The sequence below is a fragment of the Accipiter gentilis genome, chromosome 22, assembly GCF_929443795.1.
Source record: "Accipiter gentilis chromosome 22, bAccGen1.1, whole genome shotgun sequence".
In the NCBI taxonomy this organism is placed as follows: domain Eukaryota; kingdom Metazoa; phylum Chordata; class Aves; order Accipitriformes; family Accipitridae; genus Astur; species Astur gentilis.
In genome coordinates, this window is record NC_064901.1 from 16,353,316 (window position 1) to 16,371,834 (window position 18,519).

General features: G+C 37.6%; 1 protein-coding gene across 2 annotated transcripts in view; it reads right to left on the minus strand.

The window, feature by feature from the left end:
* LOC126049162 (cytochrome c oxidase assembly protein COX16 homolog, mitochondrial) overlaps positions 1-18,519 on the minus strand; it is a 50,388-nt gene that overhangs the window by 17,737 nt on the left and 14,132 nt on the right. Inside the window, exon 3 of one of the 2 annotated variants that reach the window (XM_049825061.1) lies at positions 7,959-8,070. The exons of the other annotated variant lie outside the window; for it this stretch is intronic. Within the exon in view, the coding sequence (XP_049681018.1) occupies positions 7,959-8,070 (112 nt within the window). The remainder of the gene's footprint in view (positions 1-7,958; positions 8,071-18,519) is intronic. 2 annotated transcript variants of the gene reach the window in all.

Here is an 18,519-nt window from a genome sequence, read left to right on the forward strand (position 1 = left end):
GCATTTCGCTTCCATGATGACTGCTATGCCAAAATACATTCTGCCAAATGAGCTGAAAGTATTCAGTTATGTACTGGCAAATGAATCATCAGCTAAATTATGAACACAAATCCCTATTAGTAAATATGATGGAGGAAGCAGACAAAGCCCAAATGCCGTAACAGTCTCTGCACCATTATTAAGGAGGCAGGAAAGAACAGAAGACAATATCCCTGTATACTAGAGGACTCCTCCTTGTCAAGCAAAATCTCAGATTTAAGTTCCAGTTAAACTCAAGCTTTGTCTCTAAATATGGAATTCAAGGATGTGTGGACTTCTAATTACAGCATAACTTCACAAATTCTTACTGAAAAACTATCAAAATACTTGATGTAAGTTTTCAGACGTTTTCATGAGAAGCTGTCTGCAAGGCTTCAAAAACAATACTGTAAACACAATATTTCAAGGCTTTCCTATTTTTTATTCTGGGGCATTGGGGTTTTTTTCCCCTATATAGCACTTGCAGCAAAAATGAATGAAACATCCTCAGAGTATTTTGCACTATAGAGGCTTATTTCATATTACATCAGTTCAAAGTGCAAGGGCAGGTATATAGACAAACCTCAAAAAAGGTTTAAGAACAAAGTTTTCAAATTAGAATTTTGTCCCCTTTCACACTCCACTGTTCCTTCAGATTTACCCTTACTACACTTCAAAATGTTCCCAAAGATAGAGACTTAAAAAATATTCTTAGGTGGCTAAAAGTAAGAGAGGTTAAGCACAAGATTATTCTTAGAAATCTTCATAGGTAGCTATTTGAGGCTGTAAGTACCTAAATCCTTTTAAAATCTAGCTGCCACTTCTCATTTTAAGGCTGACATTTCAGTTTTTCAATTAGAACCTGGACAGAATTTCTGGGTGGAAAACAAGGTGCACCTCAGGGTGCAGACAAGGGGCATCACTTCAGACCAAAGCAGGAATACCTGGTGCTTGCAGCCCCTACCAAACCAGGGACTCCTGCAGTGCTGTGATAAACTGTTGGCCTCTCTACACTCTTTTCATTCAAACGTTTTTTTTTGTTTCTGACACAAATATTTCTGGTACAGTTATAGGCCTAAATGTGCTTCTACTAAAAAAATTCTCTAGTTAACAATTCTGCGCTGATCCTCAGTGACCACAGTTCATTTTGGTTCAGAAGCAAATAATACAGACAGAGAGCAACTGTGAAATTTTTGATGTCACTAACTTTACCTCGAGGATATGGAAAGGATAGCTCTTCCACAAAGGAACCCGAAGAACACCATCACTATCCCCTTTTGATGTTCAGAGGGATGGAACAGCTCCCCTATGAGGAAAGGCTGAGAGAGTTGGGGGTGTTCAGTCTGGAGAAGAGAAGGCTCCACGGAGACTTTATTGCAGCCTTTCAGTACTTAAAGGGGGCTTGTAAGAAAGGTGGGGACAAACTTTTTAGCAGGGCCTGTAGCAATAGGACAAGGGGTAATGGTTTTAAACTAAAAGAGGGTAGATGCCAACTAGATATAGGGAAGAAATTTTTTCTGATTAGGGTGGTGAAACACTGGCAGAGGTTGCCCAGAGAGGTGGTAGATGCCCCATCCCTGGAAACATTCCAGGTCAGGTTGGACAGGGCTCTGAGCAACCTGATCTAGTTGAAGACGACCCTGCTCATGGCAGGGGGCTTGGACTAGATGACCTTTAAAGGTCCCGTCCAACCCAAACTATTCTATGATTCTATGAAACACAGGAATACAAAGCAGATTAGCAGTGTCCCTTCTGTTCAGTATTCAGAGAGGAGGAACAAGTTGATTCACACTCTAATTTTCAGGGTAGCATCCCAGTCATCCACAATATGTGCATGCCTGGATCTGTAATTTAAATAGTCAAATTTCACAGGCTCTCTCTCTCTCTCTCTGCTATAGCCATTATTATTTATTTGTCCATTTACTATTTGTGGCCATGGGTTCTAGCACAAATCAAGTCTCAAATATATTACATCTTCTCAAATTAAGGGTTCAATTACTACAGAAGGAAACTGTCAGGAGACAACCATGTCATGAGAAGAGGACTGTGCTTTTAATAGTCTCCTCTCACATAAGTCAGCACAGTAAGTTGTATACTTGTGTCCAGAGACTGGCATGTACTGACCAAATATTTGTATGCCAAAGTCTTACAAAACTTTCCCTCTAGCAAGCACTTCCAGAAGACGGTAGATTTTTACTAAAACACGAGTATCCTTTCCTACCCTATCCTCCACAAAATAACATCCCACTGAGAAAGATTTCAGCTTTTACTTTGGAAACGGGGAAGGATGATGTCTTGAATGTAATGAACATGAATTAAGCTTTTTTTTCCTTTTTCATCTGCTCACACCAGCATAAACAGATGGGACACAGTTCTCCTGCAGCATCCACAACTCGGAGAGGCCACAAAATGACTGTTTATATGAAATTCTTCATTTTGTTCTCCCCACCCATTTTTTAAACTTAGAGTAAACCAGAACCACCAATTCTGGCTCTCCCAATAGAATATCTTCTTTGAAAACATTTATCATACACCTAACTCCTCTAAATGGAAAATCGGCAATCTTGTGTGGATCAGTCAACTTTAATCTTCCTTGAGAAGAAAAGACTCCCGTAAATTGTTACAAAAGTCTGTGTCATAAATGTTCCAAATTGTGGTTTATGAGCATAGTGAGAAGCTGTAGACAAGAGAGGATAAATCCCAGCACTCAGGAAGGGGAGTATAAACTACAGCCAAGCTGAGTGCCATTCTACTTAAGGAATTAAGGGAACAAAGCTTGTAAACACTGTAAAGTACAACAATGGTTGTACTTATGCCAAACTCTTTGGCATACAGTCTTTGGTAACAGAGAAGGGCAAGGCAAAATATACCATTTCGTGCAACTTCATTCACAACATCTTTTAACTGAATTATTTATAATATCTAATACATGAAAAACACTTAGGTAAGGCTACTGCATATGCTTGGATAGGAATACTTCTGAACACTGGGGAGACAGTTGAGACTAGATGCAAAACCTGGCTTTGTGTCCTTTGACTCTTTCCTAAGATCTGCATAGAATACAGACAGTTAAGCAAAAAAATATTTCATCCAGCCTCTGACAGAAATCAATGCAGACATTTCCAAAGGAGCAATATAAAGTCTTATTACAGCAGCAGTTCCCAGAGTTACAGTACATGGTGCAACAGTGATCTCTCTAAATCCAAATCTTCTACTTGCTTTCAGATGGATCAAAAAAAAGACCTACAATCCCAAACTCTGGACCATCCATTTTCACATGTTAATGCCACAGGAAATGCAATTAAGTTAAAGGCTAATATGATGACCAAACCTCCCATACTTCAGCAAGCACTTCAGCACATCTAGATTTCTCATATATAAGGTCATCAAAACTAACAGGAGTTCTACAGCTTTCAGTTCCGAGAAGAAAGTACTCTAAATCAATGATTTGTATGCTTTCGCATCCAGATTGATTTGCAGGTGCACAACTGTTTATTTGATTTATAAAACATAAATTAGTGCCTTAAACCTTGGCTCCGAGTATGTTAGCATAAATTTCATTTCACAGTAAAATTCAGTGCAAAAACTGTTCCTTCCAGTATAAAATAAAACATGCCAATAGAGGAAAAAAATCCACAAGTGTGGAACTAACAGCAAGACCCTTGGTGTTTTTGAAGGGTCCCTGCAAAGAAAAGCAAATTTTGCTGCATTCATAAAGACGAACCAGTTCTAAGTATAGACCCAACCACACCTCTCACCTTAAAGTCAGAACGGTAGAGCTCTCCAATACAGGATCTCAAAGCTGGCATTCCTGGGCTTTGCTAAATCTTGGTTACTCTGCAACCCAATAGTACAAAGGGAGGAACTTGCTAAGTATTCTGTGCAGTTTTTCCCAAATTTCCTTTTTACTTTCTTCCAAACAAGAAACAAAAGTGTAAGACCTCCCAGGTGAAAGGGACAGAAATGCTGAAGATCCATGGTGTAAACTATGCAGGAAAGGCAAGAATGGTTCAGCCTGATTTACTATCAGAGGATTTAATGTGTTTGTTTATTATCACAGAAAGAGGTGAAAAGTAAGGCAATAGCACATTCTTTCCTGTCAGCCAAAATGTGGACCACTGGTCACAAAAAAAGATTCTTAGCCTGGAACAAGAGTTGCAGAATTTGTTGAGTCAGCCATCATAAAGCATTGACAGAGAAAACTTGCCCATCTCTCAAGGTGCCTTTGTAAAGTCTCTTTAGTATGCTATACCTGCCCTGCTACAGCCACTTAAACGTCATGAAGTACAGGACATAAACTAAACACCCTTAAGGTATCAGTTCAGAAAAAGGAAATGTTACATAAAGCAGTACTTTAAAAATTCCTTTTCTTCTCCTCAGTGTGCAGGTATAATTTATAAAAAATTAATGAAATCTACTAAAAGATTTTAAGTTCTTAAATATCAGTTTCATCGTACCTTAAATTACATACGAGCTCTTTGCAATGTTTTAACAAACCTCTCAAAATTCCTTATAATGCATCTGCTGTTTATATATTTGACATTTACATTTTCAAATGCATTTTCTGCATATTTCAGTTAACCCATCACCATGTTATTTAGTTACTATTAGTTCAGGATTAATCAATGTATGCAAAAGGAAAGTCCAATTCTAATATGAAAAATGTCCAACTCCTGCATTCAGAATCATGTGATCTTTATTGGCAAAAGCTTTTACTTTGAATAAAAGTTGCACAAATACAAAAGGAACTTAAGTAACAGTTCTTGAATGTTTACTAAAGAATGATTTGCTGTATCGAAATTACAGGGTTAATCGGTTCCATCTGTGCCAACTTCCTGAAAGTAATGGACATGCTACTGAAAGCACACCTAAGGTATATGTAAGGACTCACAAAGTGTGTGAGCTTGACACCAGTGTTTAGGCAAAAAAAACCCTTTTTGCCTCTAAATGGAAGATACTTAATAGCTAGAAATAATAAAGACAAAATACAACTTTTGGATGCAACTCCTGCAGACTCAACATTTTTTTATCATATTTTTAAAAGATTGTTTTTTAATGGCTATGTACCTACTATGCAAGTTAAAGCTGGAAAATTAGTGCAAATATAGTTTAAGCTTTTCCTTATCGCTCTCTTAGTCATATCCCAACTCTGGACACAATCAACTTCTTTGTGGTAACTCTGAAAAACAGAAAGGTCACTTAAGTTTCTGTTAAAAGCAAGTAACTTCAAGAGAGAAATCATGAATTGGCAGTTGAAGGCAGCATGCAAGCAGCCTGTGTTTTGTGTTCTTCTCGTCTTAATCTTTTCATTGCTGTACAAGCAGACAGAATAGGATTGGAAAGGGTGTCCTCTTTAGTTCTGTACTTCAGCAGAAATACCTGTGTTCGGGTGTTCACTGATTGTTCAGTTAGACTCGTCCTGGTAAACGAGTCCTGGTAGCTGCTTACTTTAACAATATAGCAAAACCAAAGGCACCATACTCTATCTAAACCACTATCTTTCACTTGGTGTATCAGCTCAGAAACACAAAGGAATTGATTTACAGGGAAATGTCTTAACTATCTCATAGGAGACCAAACCTTAAAGCTTCAATAAAAGCACTGAAGCTTCAATAAACACCACCACCACAAAACAACCCAACAAACCCCGACCCACCAACCTTTCTCACGTAGGAGCAGAGAGAGTCTAATCTTCAAATGCCATATAAACACATAATACAGTTAAAAGAATGCACAAGCACACTTACAGATTAGTAATGCTTTCCTTAATCAAACAAACATCTATAAATACACATGCATCTTCTTCTTTTCTAAATGCATAAGTTAATGCCTAAGCCCTGTCTTGAGCCATGTGAAAATATACTTGCTACCCTCATACAAACAAGTCCAGTTTCCACAAACCAACAGCAAGAAAATATACATTAACATTTTTGCTGACTCAAAATAATCAACATAAAACAAGTAAAAAGTCTGCTGGGTTTAAACCTAAAAATTGTTTTAAATTATGTTTTTAAATGTTATTTTGATTTATAATACAAATCTCAAAACTTTCTGTAAGTACTGAAACAAATTTTCATTTTTTAATGTCTATTTGAACAGAAACAATTTTCAGAATTCAGTGTGAACTTATCAAACTTGCTTTCATTGCTCTGAAACTGCATTTCTACAATAAATTATGTACTGAGAAATCCCCCAACTACCGAATTCTAATAGCTGCCATCCTAAATCTGCATGTGTTAAAGGCATTAACGCTTCTCATTCTACAGTTCACATAGCATTTAAGTAAAAATACTTTCTACACTGACATCTAGTGAAGTTTTACAGTACGAAGAAAAAGCCTCTTCTAATAATTTGCACTTTCAGAAAGTTTTTCATCTTCCAAATTACCTGTATTTTAGATTAATAGAATTTGCAACACATTTGTACATCACGCACTATTTTCTTTTGAAAGATATTTTGCCACTATTTGTGATAACTAACACATTTACCTGCCAAAGGGTCAGACATTCTGATGGGTACATTAGAGAAAGTTATAAGATCTGGTGTAATTAAATTTAAAACATGAGTAGCAAAGTTACTGTTTTCCTATTATGCCGTATGTACTTATAAGGGCTAAACGTCCAACAGTAACAAAACAATTTACCAAATTCAGTGGGAATTATGAATGCAGAAGATTTTAATTCATACGTTTTAGATATTAATAAGACAAGTCATCTCTCTTCTCTATGCAGTATCCAGAAAGCTTGTATTCCTACATTCTCTTTGTAATCAATGAAGAAAGAGAGGTTCCTCTGGGAATACCTAAATTAGTCTCCTGCTCTGAATCATCCCAGAGCTTACACTTGGTAGGCTTTATGAACAAACACACATAGTCTTTGAGGGTGCAGAAGTGGAGGGACTGTTAGGGAGAGCTTGTGAATTTCTTGACCCCATAGCTGCCCGTTTACTCGCATAGGGACAACATACAATCTCAGATACCTTCTACTCTCCTTGAGCTACGCTCCAGGGAGGCAAGACATGATGTTGTACCAGCTACAACATTAATTTCAGCACTCATTAAGGTTCTAAAGGCAAAGTCTCATTTTTATGCCTCATCAAAAAAAGGCAGTTAAGCACTGCCTGACACAACATACAGGAGGTTCAGTGCTAACTCTGGGGAAAATGCATCACCTATTGAATCACAAGCAAACCTATAAATGCTTTCTGCAGTGACAGATATTCAAAGAGAGACAGATTATGCATTTTCCCCTCTCATTAGTGGTTGTAACTCCAGCTATGAGTTTGGGCTCTGCTTTTTCAGACTCCCTCACAGAACCAATTGACTTCTTGAGTCTTTCTAGCTTCAAAACACAAAGGAGAAGGGAAGGTTCATTTAGATGGAGATCACACTTAAAACGGAAACATTCCTGGGCAAATGGTTTTCAAAACCTTCTTGGTAAAAACTACAAGTCCAGAAGTGCAGAAAATCCTGATTTAGGGACTGGGACCCCAGTACTTCTGTTTGAGCTTCAATCTGCTGACACTGTGGCTATTGGCTTCACAAGATGAGTCTGGAAAGCTAGATGTTTTCTGGTGCTTGAGGGAGGTGAGGGAAAAAACAGCTGGATACTAAATTATGTTTTGGCTAACACCTGCCTGAAGCTAAATTACACACTTGTAATCACTTCAATTGCAAAGCAAAAATACTAATAATTAATTGTGGCAATGTGATAGGATTTAAAGCAACCAAACAGAATTCTTGGTAATATATAAAATATAAAAATCTGAAAGCTAGCAACATTTTATGTACTGAAACTAGTTCCACTTGCAATGGCATAAGAATGAGTTTCTCCAGTCAATAACCTTCTCTTCATCTGAGTCTAATCTTGACAACAGAAACACCATGAAGAATTATGAAATGGAAAAAATGGCTTGTGTTTAAAACGAGGAACTCTTAATACTTGCGCTCTATTTTGTACTTCATCACAGAGAAGCTCAATAATCTGAGGTAAAGCTGCCAGATGTCCAGGTTTCTCCAGACACAGCCCTTTTTTTCTACACAGAAATTCTGTCCTGGAAAAAAAAAAAAAAAAAAAAAAAAAAAAAAAAAAAAAAAAAAAAAAAAAAAAGAAGACAAATTTGGCCATTTGCCTGGAATTTCCAGATGCTGGGTAGCACAGTCAGGTGGTAGCTCTAATGTGGCTGCTTGATGCTTGGAAATCCTGGACAATGTATATCCACTGGGACTTTTATGCATCCAAATAAAGAGTTACCTTGTGTGCAGAACATACCTAGCATGCTCCCTTTACTGAGTACTCCTGAGTAAGACATGCCAGATAGGATCCAAATTCTGTCCTGAATTTCCTGGACATAAATATGAGAGGCCTCACATGAAGCACTCGCTCTAAGGCAATCTTCCAAGTGCATCCACAACTTGCATATGCATATGAGAAAGCTGGAAAAATGCATAGGGTCACCAAGGTATTTACTAGTTCAAGATAGGTAGCAACAGGCACATACATGTTAGTACACACATGTGAAGATTCAGAACTAGATTTGCAGGGACCTAGCACCTGGTTGTGTAGCCCGAATTAAGACTTCTGGAATAAAAAAAAATTTTTTTTTTAAAAGTAAGAGAAGATTTAGATGCTTAGAAAGGGGACACACACTGGGCAGCAATTAGAGCAGCAGTAACTACAGACAGACAAGAGGGAAGGCTGAAGAGTTTGTAAGTACTACACAACTTATCCCGAGATTTGAGAAGATATCTCCTTCCAGTTAGGATTCATAGTCTTTAGCCATTGCGGAGTGAGGTGGACCAGGTTTTGTTTGTTTGCCTTAAAGAACAAATCCCTCATTTCAGAGAAAGAACAATGCCCAAAAAAAGGGGGCCCCAGCTTCAAGATGTTTAATATCGAATACTCATTTGATTAAAATACAGAAATTCTAAATGGCATAGGAATTAAAGCCAGGTTTCCCTTACTTCGTATATATAAAATGTAACTATCAGGTCACAATCACATTTTCTCCCTCATTCTTCCAATTTCTTAACTAATTCCATACAGAAATGAGTTTTAACAAGGAAAGCTGATAATGCCTGCAGGTCCAGGCAATCTTCAAATTTACAGTTACTGCGTGTTTCCCAGAGAAAGGTGATGTACCTTGAACCTCTCATCCACACCCTGGGTACCTGCCCTCCGCCTGAACCAGCAGGTCACAGAAAGCAGCATCCCTGCTTCTAATGGCCATTTTGTGTGATGCCTCACAAGTCGCACTCAACAGCTCACTTAGCGGCGGTCACCTCTCAGCTAACGCAGATTGAGGAACCTCAATTTAATGGAGCCTAAAAGATTTTCTATATATTTAATAGATGCCAAGCTATGCAAAACCATGAAAACTGTGGTATTAGAGAGCTTGGCCAAAAGTGGTGATGCGGGATGTTTTTCTAAGTACAATGGCCTTGCTGTTTCTTTGCCCGATTGTTTGCTGATCAGTGGTGGATGGGGCTTCTGTATGTTGCAAAATGTGTGAGAAATTGCTTTTGGATGGCCTTGCAGTTTCTGAAGAAGATAAGGACTTTAGCCCTTTTAGGTAACTTAGCTTAGAAGTATCCATATGAATTACGTCAAAATGTAAGCATAGATAATAGAAGCACTCACGAGCATTCTTTAGGATAAGATGTATCAAACATGCAGAAGATCACACTGCGCAGAATCATCCGAGAAGGGTCAAGTAGTGGACAAGTGAGGAAGACTATGGAAGACCACCAGAGGACTCCTGAAGACCACCAGAGACCTTCAATGTGCCTGCATAAAGGACATTTGCACATGCTAACAGTTTCCCAGAAAACTAATGAATATGTATAACATGTCTTGGAAATCTAGTGAATATGTATATAGAACATGTACTTAACCTGCACAATTAGGCCTGACAGTGGGCACGATAGGTGGAGCGATCTCCTGTGCACCCAGTGCTGGAATAAAGAATGCCTGCTTTCTAAAACTCCAAAATTGAGTCTTAAAGAGTTTCTTCGACCAGCTTTTTCGGTATCAGCAGAATTTTAGGTATGTAAAGGATCTTCAGTCCAAAAGCAATATGCATCCAGGTAGCCGCAGAATGGAAGTTTTAAGAATCAAAACCTGAGATCTAGACAGATATTAAGCCCCTGAAACTTTAAGTCCATTTTTCCAATCTTTATAAAAGGCACGAGATCTCTCTGTCTCTCAGAGACATGCTGTTTTGGTTGGACTTGATGATCTTAGAGGTCTTTTCCAAACTTAATGATTTGATTTTTGATTCAATGATGTTTGTTAATGTATACTTACATACAGGATCTAGCACGATATCCTAGCACGGATGGCAGAAAACCCCTGTGATTTCTACAGTAGTAGTAACCACTGCATACATGGAAACTGATAGGTAAGGGCTTTTCTTCATTAAAAAAAACTTATTAAAAAAGCTTGACAAGGATTCAGTGAAACACTTTACCATGGAAACCCTGAATATTACTATTTCGGGTCTCTGGCCAAACTCAGTATCATTAACAATACATTTTCATATTCATTGCCAAAAAATTATGCTGGCACAATATTACAAGATTGAAACTAAAAATTCATTTAAAAACCAGATATTTCAAAGTTAAAAATTAGTACAGCCTTAATTCTTCATCAGTGAACAACACATATTATCAAAATAATCTCTCTATTACTATTGTTAACATCATCACATCCAGATTTAATGAGACTGCCCCAGTGTTTAACAACCATATTGTGATTTTGAGAGCCCATACCTGTTTCAGGTTATTAACAGAAGTCTTCTGATATTGACAGATCTCCTGATTTCATCAGAACAGGCTAGATAGCCTTGGTCTCATTTTTTCAACTTGTGTCAAGATGGTAGAAAAGGGCAGGCATGGGCAATACCTTATTCTCCAGGTTGTCCTACAGTGCTGTAAGCTGTTTGTGGTGACAATATGCACCACAATATGTGGGTCTAAGTGGATCCAATCACTGGAAACCATTCAAAAGCATACACACAGTGTCAGCCCCAGTATGGGGCAACAAAAATCTTACTGAATCCCAGACTGAGTCTGTATTTGCCTTTTACAGAAAAATGGTGGTTAATATGCTAAACTGAACAGATGTCTGAAAAATTAAAACATACATCTCTGTGTGGTATCATGGCAAATTCAGTAAGTAGCTGTTTAGAGACAAAGTGGGGAAGTCATCTGAGCTCAAGCAAAATAGATTAGTTTTTGCTGAAATCAATGCAAGAACCCAACACTAGCAGCTGAACTCAAAATCTTCAAGAATAGCACGGATAAAAGAGCTCATTTCCGTACAATCCCTCTGGACTGATCTGAAACAAGAAAGAAAACTGACATCTGAACATCTGGTACCACCACGATACAGAGTATGAACAGCTCTGCTACCCTTTCATTTCTGTGCCATATTGAAGGACTGAAATTACTACCTTGGATGATTCTGAACCATGGTCAAAAGATGTAACAAGTTCCAAATTCCTCCTGCCAACAGAAACAAAGACACTGTAAGGGCACCTGCTTAGCCATCAATCAGGAGCCAGGCTGCCTCACTTAACATCCAATTCTAAAACCCTCCACTAAGGAGGCCACGCTTGAAAGCAAGGTCTGCTTTAATTTAGTAAAATGTGCTTCATTACATAAATGACTGACAAAGATCTTTTTTTTTTTCTCTTATAAGCAATCATAAATGTATGCCTCTCACGTTCTTTAAAGCACCAAACAACATTTCAGTGTATTATTTTCTTAATTTTTGGATGACCTAGGGCCAAGCTCATTAATGAACTTAGTCTTTGAAAATCAACTAAATCTACTTACACAAGGAAACTAGCCAAAGTTTGTCTTCATTAGAGTTGAGACTCAGGCCAACCTGACCTGCTTAAGGCAAAAAAGGAAGAAAACAATAATCACCAACATCAATCCCTTGCCACACTGTGCTAGTGTAATTAGCTTACTGAAATCAATTAAACACATGAAAATGCATCTATAAATAAATAAATGCTAAAATGCTAGATGAGAAGACTTAATTATTCTTCCAAGTTCAGTGACAGACGCTCAAATCATTCCACGTTCCCTTGATGACAACTTTAGAAAGGATACCTTTCCCATCCAAAAAATTCTACCAGACAGCAATTAAAAATATTCTGATTTTGTTCACACTCAAATCAAACAGGATGTTTTTAATACAACCTCCTATGAAATCATGGAGGAAACTCTCCAGAATCACAGAGTACCTCAGACAAACAGCAGATTAAATAAGATTTCTTCTACCTTCAAGCCATCTGCTAGTTTGCCAATGAAACTTCAGAGAAAGAATATTTAGGGTGGGCTTCATCTCACCTAATTTTATCCATCTAAACTTTTGACTTGAAGCATAAAGTCTCTATTTAGGCTTCTCCTGCAGTCAGCTGAATAGAGATGGGTGTTTCTAGAGAAAATAAATCCCACTTGAAGATGTATGTCCAAAACCTTAACTCATCTGCACCTTAAGTTAGGCAGAGGTTTATCTCACCTACTATTCACTGGTCAAATTAAATATAAATACATTCCTACACTAAAGATGGTACTCATCTCACTGAAATGGGGTAATAATAAAGTGTTGAGCTCAATCTCTCTACTTTTCCATTGGTCAAAAGAGAACAACATATTTCTCAATCATGTATTTTAAAATTGAATGAAGCATATTATGGGGGCATTTCTCTCTCAGACCATCTATATGGGCTGCCTGCATAGCTATGTCAAACTAGGCATTTCATTTAAGACAATGGAAATATGAGCAAGATGAATCCCTGACTTAGTGCACAGCACCATAAAGATATGTTTAGATATAGCTGAGCAGATACTGAGTGTTTAAATTTCACCTCCCTAACTCTAACAACATAAATAACCCATTTAGAGTATTTTGAGTACTAACAGTGTTAATTTAAATTGACCTTAGCATTGGTAGGGAGTGTTGGCACACCTGGAAGTCTAGAGGATGAGTCTAAATCCATGTGGAACAAAATCAAGCAGAAAGCCTGCAGAACACAGAAGATAACTGAATGCATGGGACGACCTGGGCTGGCAGCAATAGCATTAAGTCCATTAGTTGTCATTAGAATGAACTACACCACCATGGGCTTTGCCAGTCCAGTCCAAACACAATGAACTGGCCTATCCAGATTACACCTTGAAATGGTGAAGTCAGTCAAGTTTTGGTCAGACTTATGATCTTTGGGAGCACCACGGTGTAATATGATTTCAAGCACAGATGCTTATCCATTAAGAACTGCAATAAAAGCACTTTGCAATTTTCAGTCAACAATTTGGGGGAAGAAAGTGAAAAATGCACCTTTATATCCTGCTACAACACTGTTTGTTTTCTCAGTTAAATTCTTTGTATCTTTGATAGCTTTGCAAATAGAGTAAATACTGTTTTCTAACACAGATGCAGGACCTCAAATAAGATAAACAAGACAGCTTGCTGTAAAGCAGCTCTATTTAGCACTAGTAGCTTGCAATGTGTTTAATGATGGGGACAATCTGCTGACATGCCACAAATGTAAGTGTAATTTTTAAATGCCACAGATATTCAGAGGTTTAGGTGATTTTGTTTTAAAACCTTCACCTCATATGAAATACATTATTTAAAGGAAGAAAATGATGTGAGATATAGAAACATGACAGATTGTTCAGAAATCATACTAACTACAATAACCTTTTAAATTATGTTTAATTCTGTAATGCTTCTTTTTCAGAAAAAAAACCCAAAACACAACAAACCAAAGAAACAAACCAAACTTCTGGGGTACAGAAATCCTATCCAGGTGGAGTTCATAGGCAGGTAAAATAGAAGCAATAACCCACAGACAATTTTAGTTGAAATGTCAGGGCACACCTATGTGTGCAACTCCTGCAGACATACCTGAGCTAGTTTACATAATATCAGCAATATGAATATACCAGCCAGCAACTCAGGAAAGTGTTGTCCAGTGACTCACAGATTCATTCCCCTTTTTGGGTGGATGTTGCAACCTCATTTAAATACTTTGCTGCTGCAGTTGTCACCATCTCAACTCAATGCTTTGAAACAAACTGCAGTATGTCTGTGAACCAGAGTAATGTTTTAACTGCAACACAAAAGCATTCTAATAGGCAGATACCACTTACTTCTCAACTATCCACTTACAATAATGAGAAAATGCTGGACTGATTTCCTGGACCTTCCTGAGGCAAATGTCACTTATGTTCTCCTCTGATATAAAAGCCTCATGGAAACTGGTCAGTTTTACTGCTCCTGTTTCTTCCTGAACTATTTCACCCTGACCCAAAACACTCGAATTAATGGATCTCACCTGAGGAAATATTTTTTTTAAATACTCATTTGAATTTAAATAATTCCTTCTATTTGATTTAATTAACTTTCCTGTTCCCTATGTAAAGTAGAGCAGCATTAATTATCTCCCTTTTACAGACTGAGAAGGTGAGACTGACTAAAATTCACTGACTTGCTCACAGGCAGAGAAGAGCTCCATGGTAGAGAAGGAAACTGAAGCAAGAACCTGAACAAGATGGAAATAAGATTCCCAATGAGATCAGTGGAAGTTATTTAAATCACATGCTGCTGTAGGTCCCCTGACACCCATTTGTGAGCTTCAATATATGATGTTAAAGGACAACATCAGGGACCCACCAACAATATTCTAAAACTGTAATACTGAGCAACCAGACAGTCAAGACACTTAAGTAACCAACCAGAGAGTCAACACACTTAAATCACTATCAAGCCCAATTATGAGAACAGCTGTAAACCAGTAAAATGTCAGAGTATCATAAGCAATCGTATTAGCCTTCTTTTCTCTTCTACTCCCCATTTTTTCTTTTTTTCAAACGACAGCAAGGTTTCCAGGATAATCCTCTATGCACCATATGTGCTCTTCTTCCCAGCTCCAAGGTCTAGGATTACAAAATAAAAGCTGAGATCCTCACAGGTATATAATTTCCTGAGTTAGGACTTCAAGAAACCAAGTAAATTCAATAAATGAGAATTGGCAAAGGCAACACTAGCACCTTGCACGTGTCTATAAGCAATGTCTCATGGGTTATTACATGCCAGACAATTGGTCAAAAAGATTAGCTAAGAAGCTCAAAACACTGCCATTTCCTTTATAGAAATTTTAAAGGCAATCTACTCAGTCTGCATAAAGCAAGCTTTATGCTCTTAGCACACTTACTAATAAGTATGCTTCACACCACCACCATTACTCCTTTTATACTCTTTCTGGGTTTACAGTTTTATTGCTCAGATGGTGTTCTGAAAGAACAGGTCAGGTATTTTCATTTTCATTTGGATTTTAACTCCTGGAGTGCCATGCAATGGTCATACATATTTTAATGCACAACAGCTGATTCAAGGGTGAAACTCATGTAGGAGAAAAGACTGAACTTCTGTCATTTTGACTCTTCACTGCCTCTACTTTCTGTCTCAGTAAGACAAAAAACATTAGTAGTAGTAGTACTATTCTCATTTCTTAGCATTCTACTTTTGGGGTGCACTCACTTTGCATGGGACAAAGGAAAAGTGAACAGCATCTGCGTAGTTTGTGAACACTAAAGAGGTCAGTATAGTAACACTGTCATACATAATCCACAGCAGGACCTATTCGCAGACTTCAAAGGATAACTGATGTTTTGTTTCCCAACATAATGGCCTAGAGATTCTAGCTTTCCTAGAAGTGCTTCTGCTGCTTGTTACCCTGAAGGAACTTGCTCAGTCCTATTGCCTCCCCATGCTCCAAGAACCTGCCTCGCAATAATACTTCAACAAAGCAGTTTTGGAGCTTAGAAACTCTATTTTATTAGTCTAAATGGTTTGCTGAGGGGCTGAAAGCCTAGATTTTCCCAGGTAGTTATTATGTTGCTTCTCTTCAGCCCTCTACAGTAACTATCAGCCAATAGTACAGACCATTCCACATATCTGAGCTTCTTATATCCAAAATTAGATCTGAATCAGCAAGTCTCTACCATACCTTGAATGACAACAATGGGCACACAGTAAATAAAAATAATTTATTATTACATAGTTGAAAGGAAATATTTTTTGTATATTTAATGGAAGTCACATTTTCTGTTAAAAAACTTAAACAAGCATCTCTATTCAACTGCATACACAACAAGAAGACAAAGAAAGGGCCTAGTTTTCCATTTGAGAAAAAAGGTGTTTGGAACGATGCCTATACAAACCTACTCATTTCTTCTCCATTAATTCCACATGATTTTCCCGTAAGCATACCTGGTTTTCTATAACCAATTTTGATTTGCATAAATTCTTCCCAGAAAAGAAACAATTACCTAACCTAATGATTTCTCCATTAATGGACATTTTGGCAACAATAGATAATGGAGAAATCCTTGATTAGTTTCAGGAGAATAAACACACATTTATATCAATAAGCGTCTCAGCGTAAGTCCATTTTAAACGCAGAATATTCAGTGTGCTGAGGGAATATGACTGATATAGATATCCTGAGTAAATTAAGGTGTACCCCAAATATTGTTTTGCTTTTGCAAGAGATGGGCATATAGAAAGCCCCGATATCCAAAGATGCTATACTAAATGGATAAAATATGTGTTCTCGAGATGCTAATAGCCCCTCTTCAACTGCAGCTCTGGACTCTGTCTCTCTATCATACACATTGTCTGAGCCTCAGCCCAAGATCCCAAGTCACGGCCCAAATGAACAAGAGAACAGAATTCCTTTTGCAGCCCCTTCCCAGTCCCACTGCAGCTACAGCTCTAGCCGCTGTCTCTCTCCTAATCCCAGCCCCAGCCCCAAGCATCACCACCAAACCATACTCCCTTGAAAGTCCAAACCACCATTTTCTCTTGAATTTTATTTCCTTTATCAAGGAACATTCTTCAAAGCCAGCTTGACATTAATAACACAGGCATTATCACTAATGCAGCTTTTGCTCATTAAGCCACAAGTACACAGAGAAAGTGGCAGTTAAGCCCTTAGTCACTGAAACACAGACACTAGTTCTGCTATAATGCTTCTTTCAAAATGTCACTGTCAACTGAGAACTTGCCTACTACTGTGGTTTCCCTCTCAGCACAGTGAGAATGGTTAGACTGAAAAAGGAAAAGGACAAATACTTTTGAATGGAAGGGATCATAGTTTAGTATTTGAAATGTACTAGAGATATACCGCAGGGGGATTGTCTAAGTTCTGTCTATCTAGCAGTTGAATTAGCAAGAAAAGAAGTTTAGGAGTCATGCTTACAAAAAGGGGTGTACTATAGTTTGCACATCCTTAAAACATGATCGTAAAAGATAGGCACTCAGGTATTACAAATCCTAGCCTAGTTTTGGATGAGTTGCTTAAATTTTTGCAACCCCCACTTTTTCAGCAGTTAAATGGAAATAATAATCCTGCCTTTTCTGACAGTAAGGCTATGAAGCTTAATTCATTTAAATTCTGTGAAAGTCTTTTGAGGTCCTTATATGAAAAGTGTTATTTAATTAAACATTGTTATTATTTCAAAGAAGCAACTGTAACAAAAAATTCCTATTTTATTGCCTATTGCAATTTGCATATAACTGTCCAACCCCCCAAAAGGAGCACTTGTCCCTGTTCCGATAAGGACTTACACTAATCAAAGTATGTGATATGAGAAAAGCATAATCTACTCCAACGCAAAAACATTTTAACCAGTGACAAATTAAACGGATGTTATGACCATCAAGATTTTTAATAGCATTTTTAAATCACTAAGATTAATGTTCTTTTCCCGAGTTTCATGTACGTTTTAATCTAGGTTTGTTTCTCTTTATCAGTTAAAATACATTTTAATCTCTTTTGCTGTCCTATTTAATGAATTAGAATGGTTCTTAACTCTATTTTTATGGACACAGAAACAGAAATTCATGGAACACATTACTTTGACTTGTCTGTCTACAAATGAGCACAAAGTTGGTGTTGCTAGTTCTCAGCCAATACTGCATTGTTCTTCATTTAAATTTCATCTATTCCTAAATAAAATCATAATAAAAAGAAAAAGAAAACACAAAAGAGATGTTGCAGCCTTAAGTAATACCAGTTAGAGCTGAACCTAGCTGTCCTCTTTTAGCTTTTCAGAGCTTAAGAACTCCAGGGTTTTGTAGCTTCCCCTCAGAGCTTTCATGTACTACTGTCTAATTCAATGATGCTTCCCTTGATTATAAATGCTGGGACAAGGAGTCTCATAGATCTGAATGAGCACAACTACTACCTGTTTTTTTTCCCTGAGCTGCGGTCACAGTGCAGATCATGGAGGCCAAATGTAATTCACTGAGTATGAATCTGACCAAAAAACTGACAGAAACACAGCAGGCAAATTTTTGCCCCTATTATAATCCCCATCTGGTTGGAGAAAAACTTAAAGGCTCCAACTGGTCCTAAAAGCCCAGGACTGATAGAAAATAACTACCCAGAAGACAGCACTGGAGAAAAGATTTCTAAGAT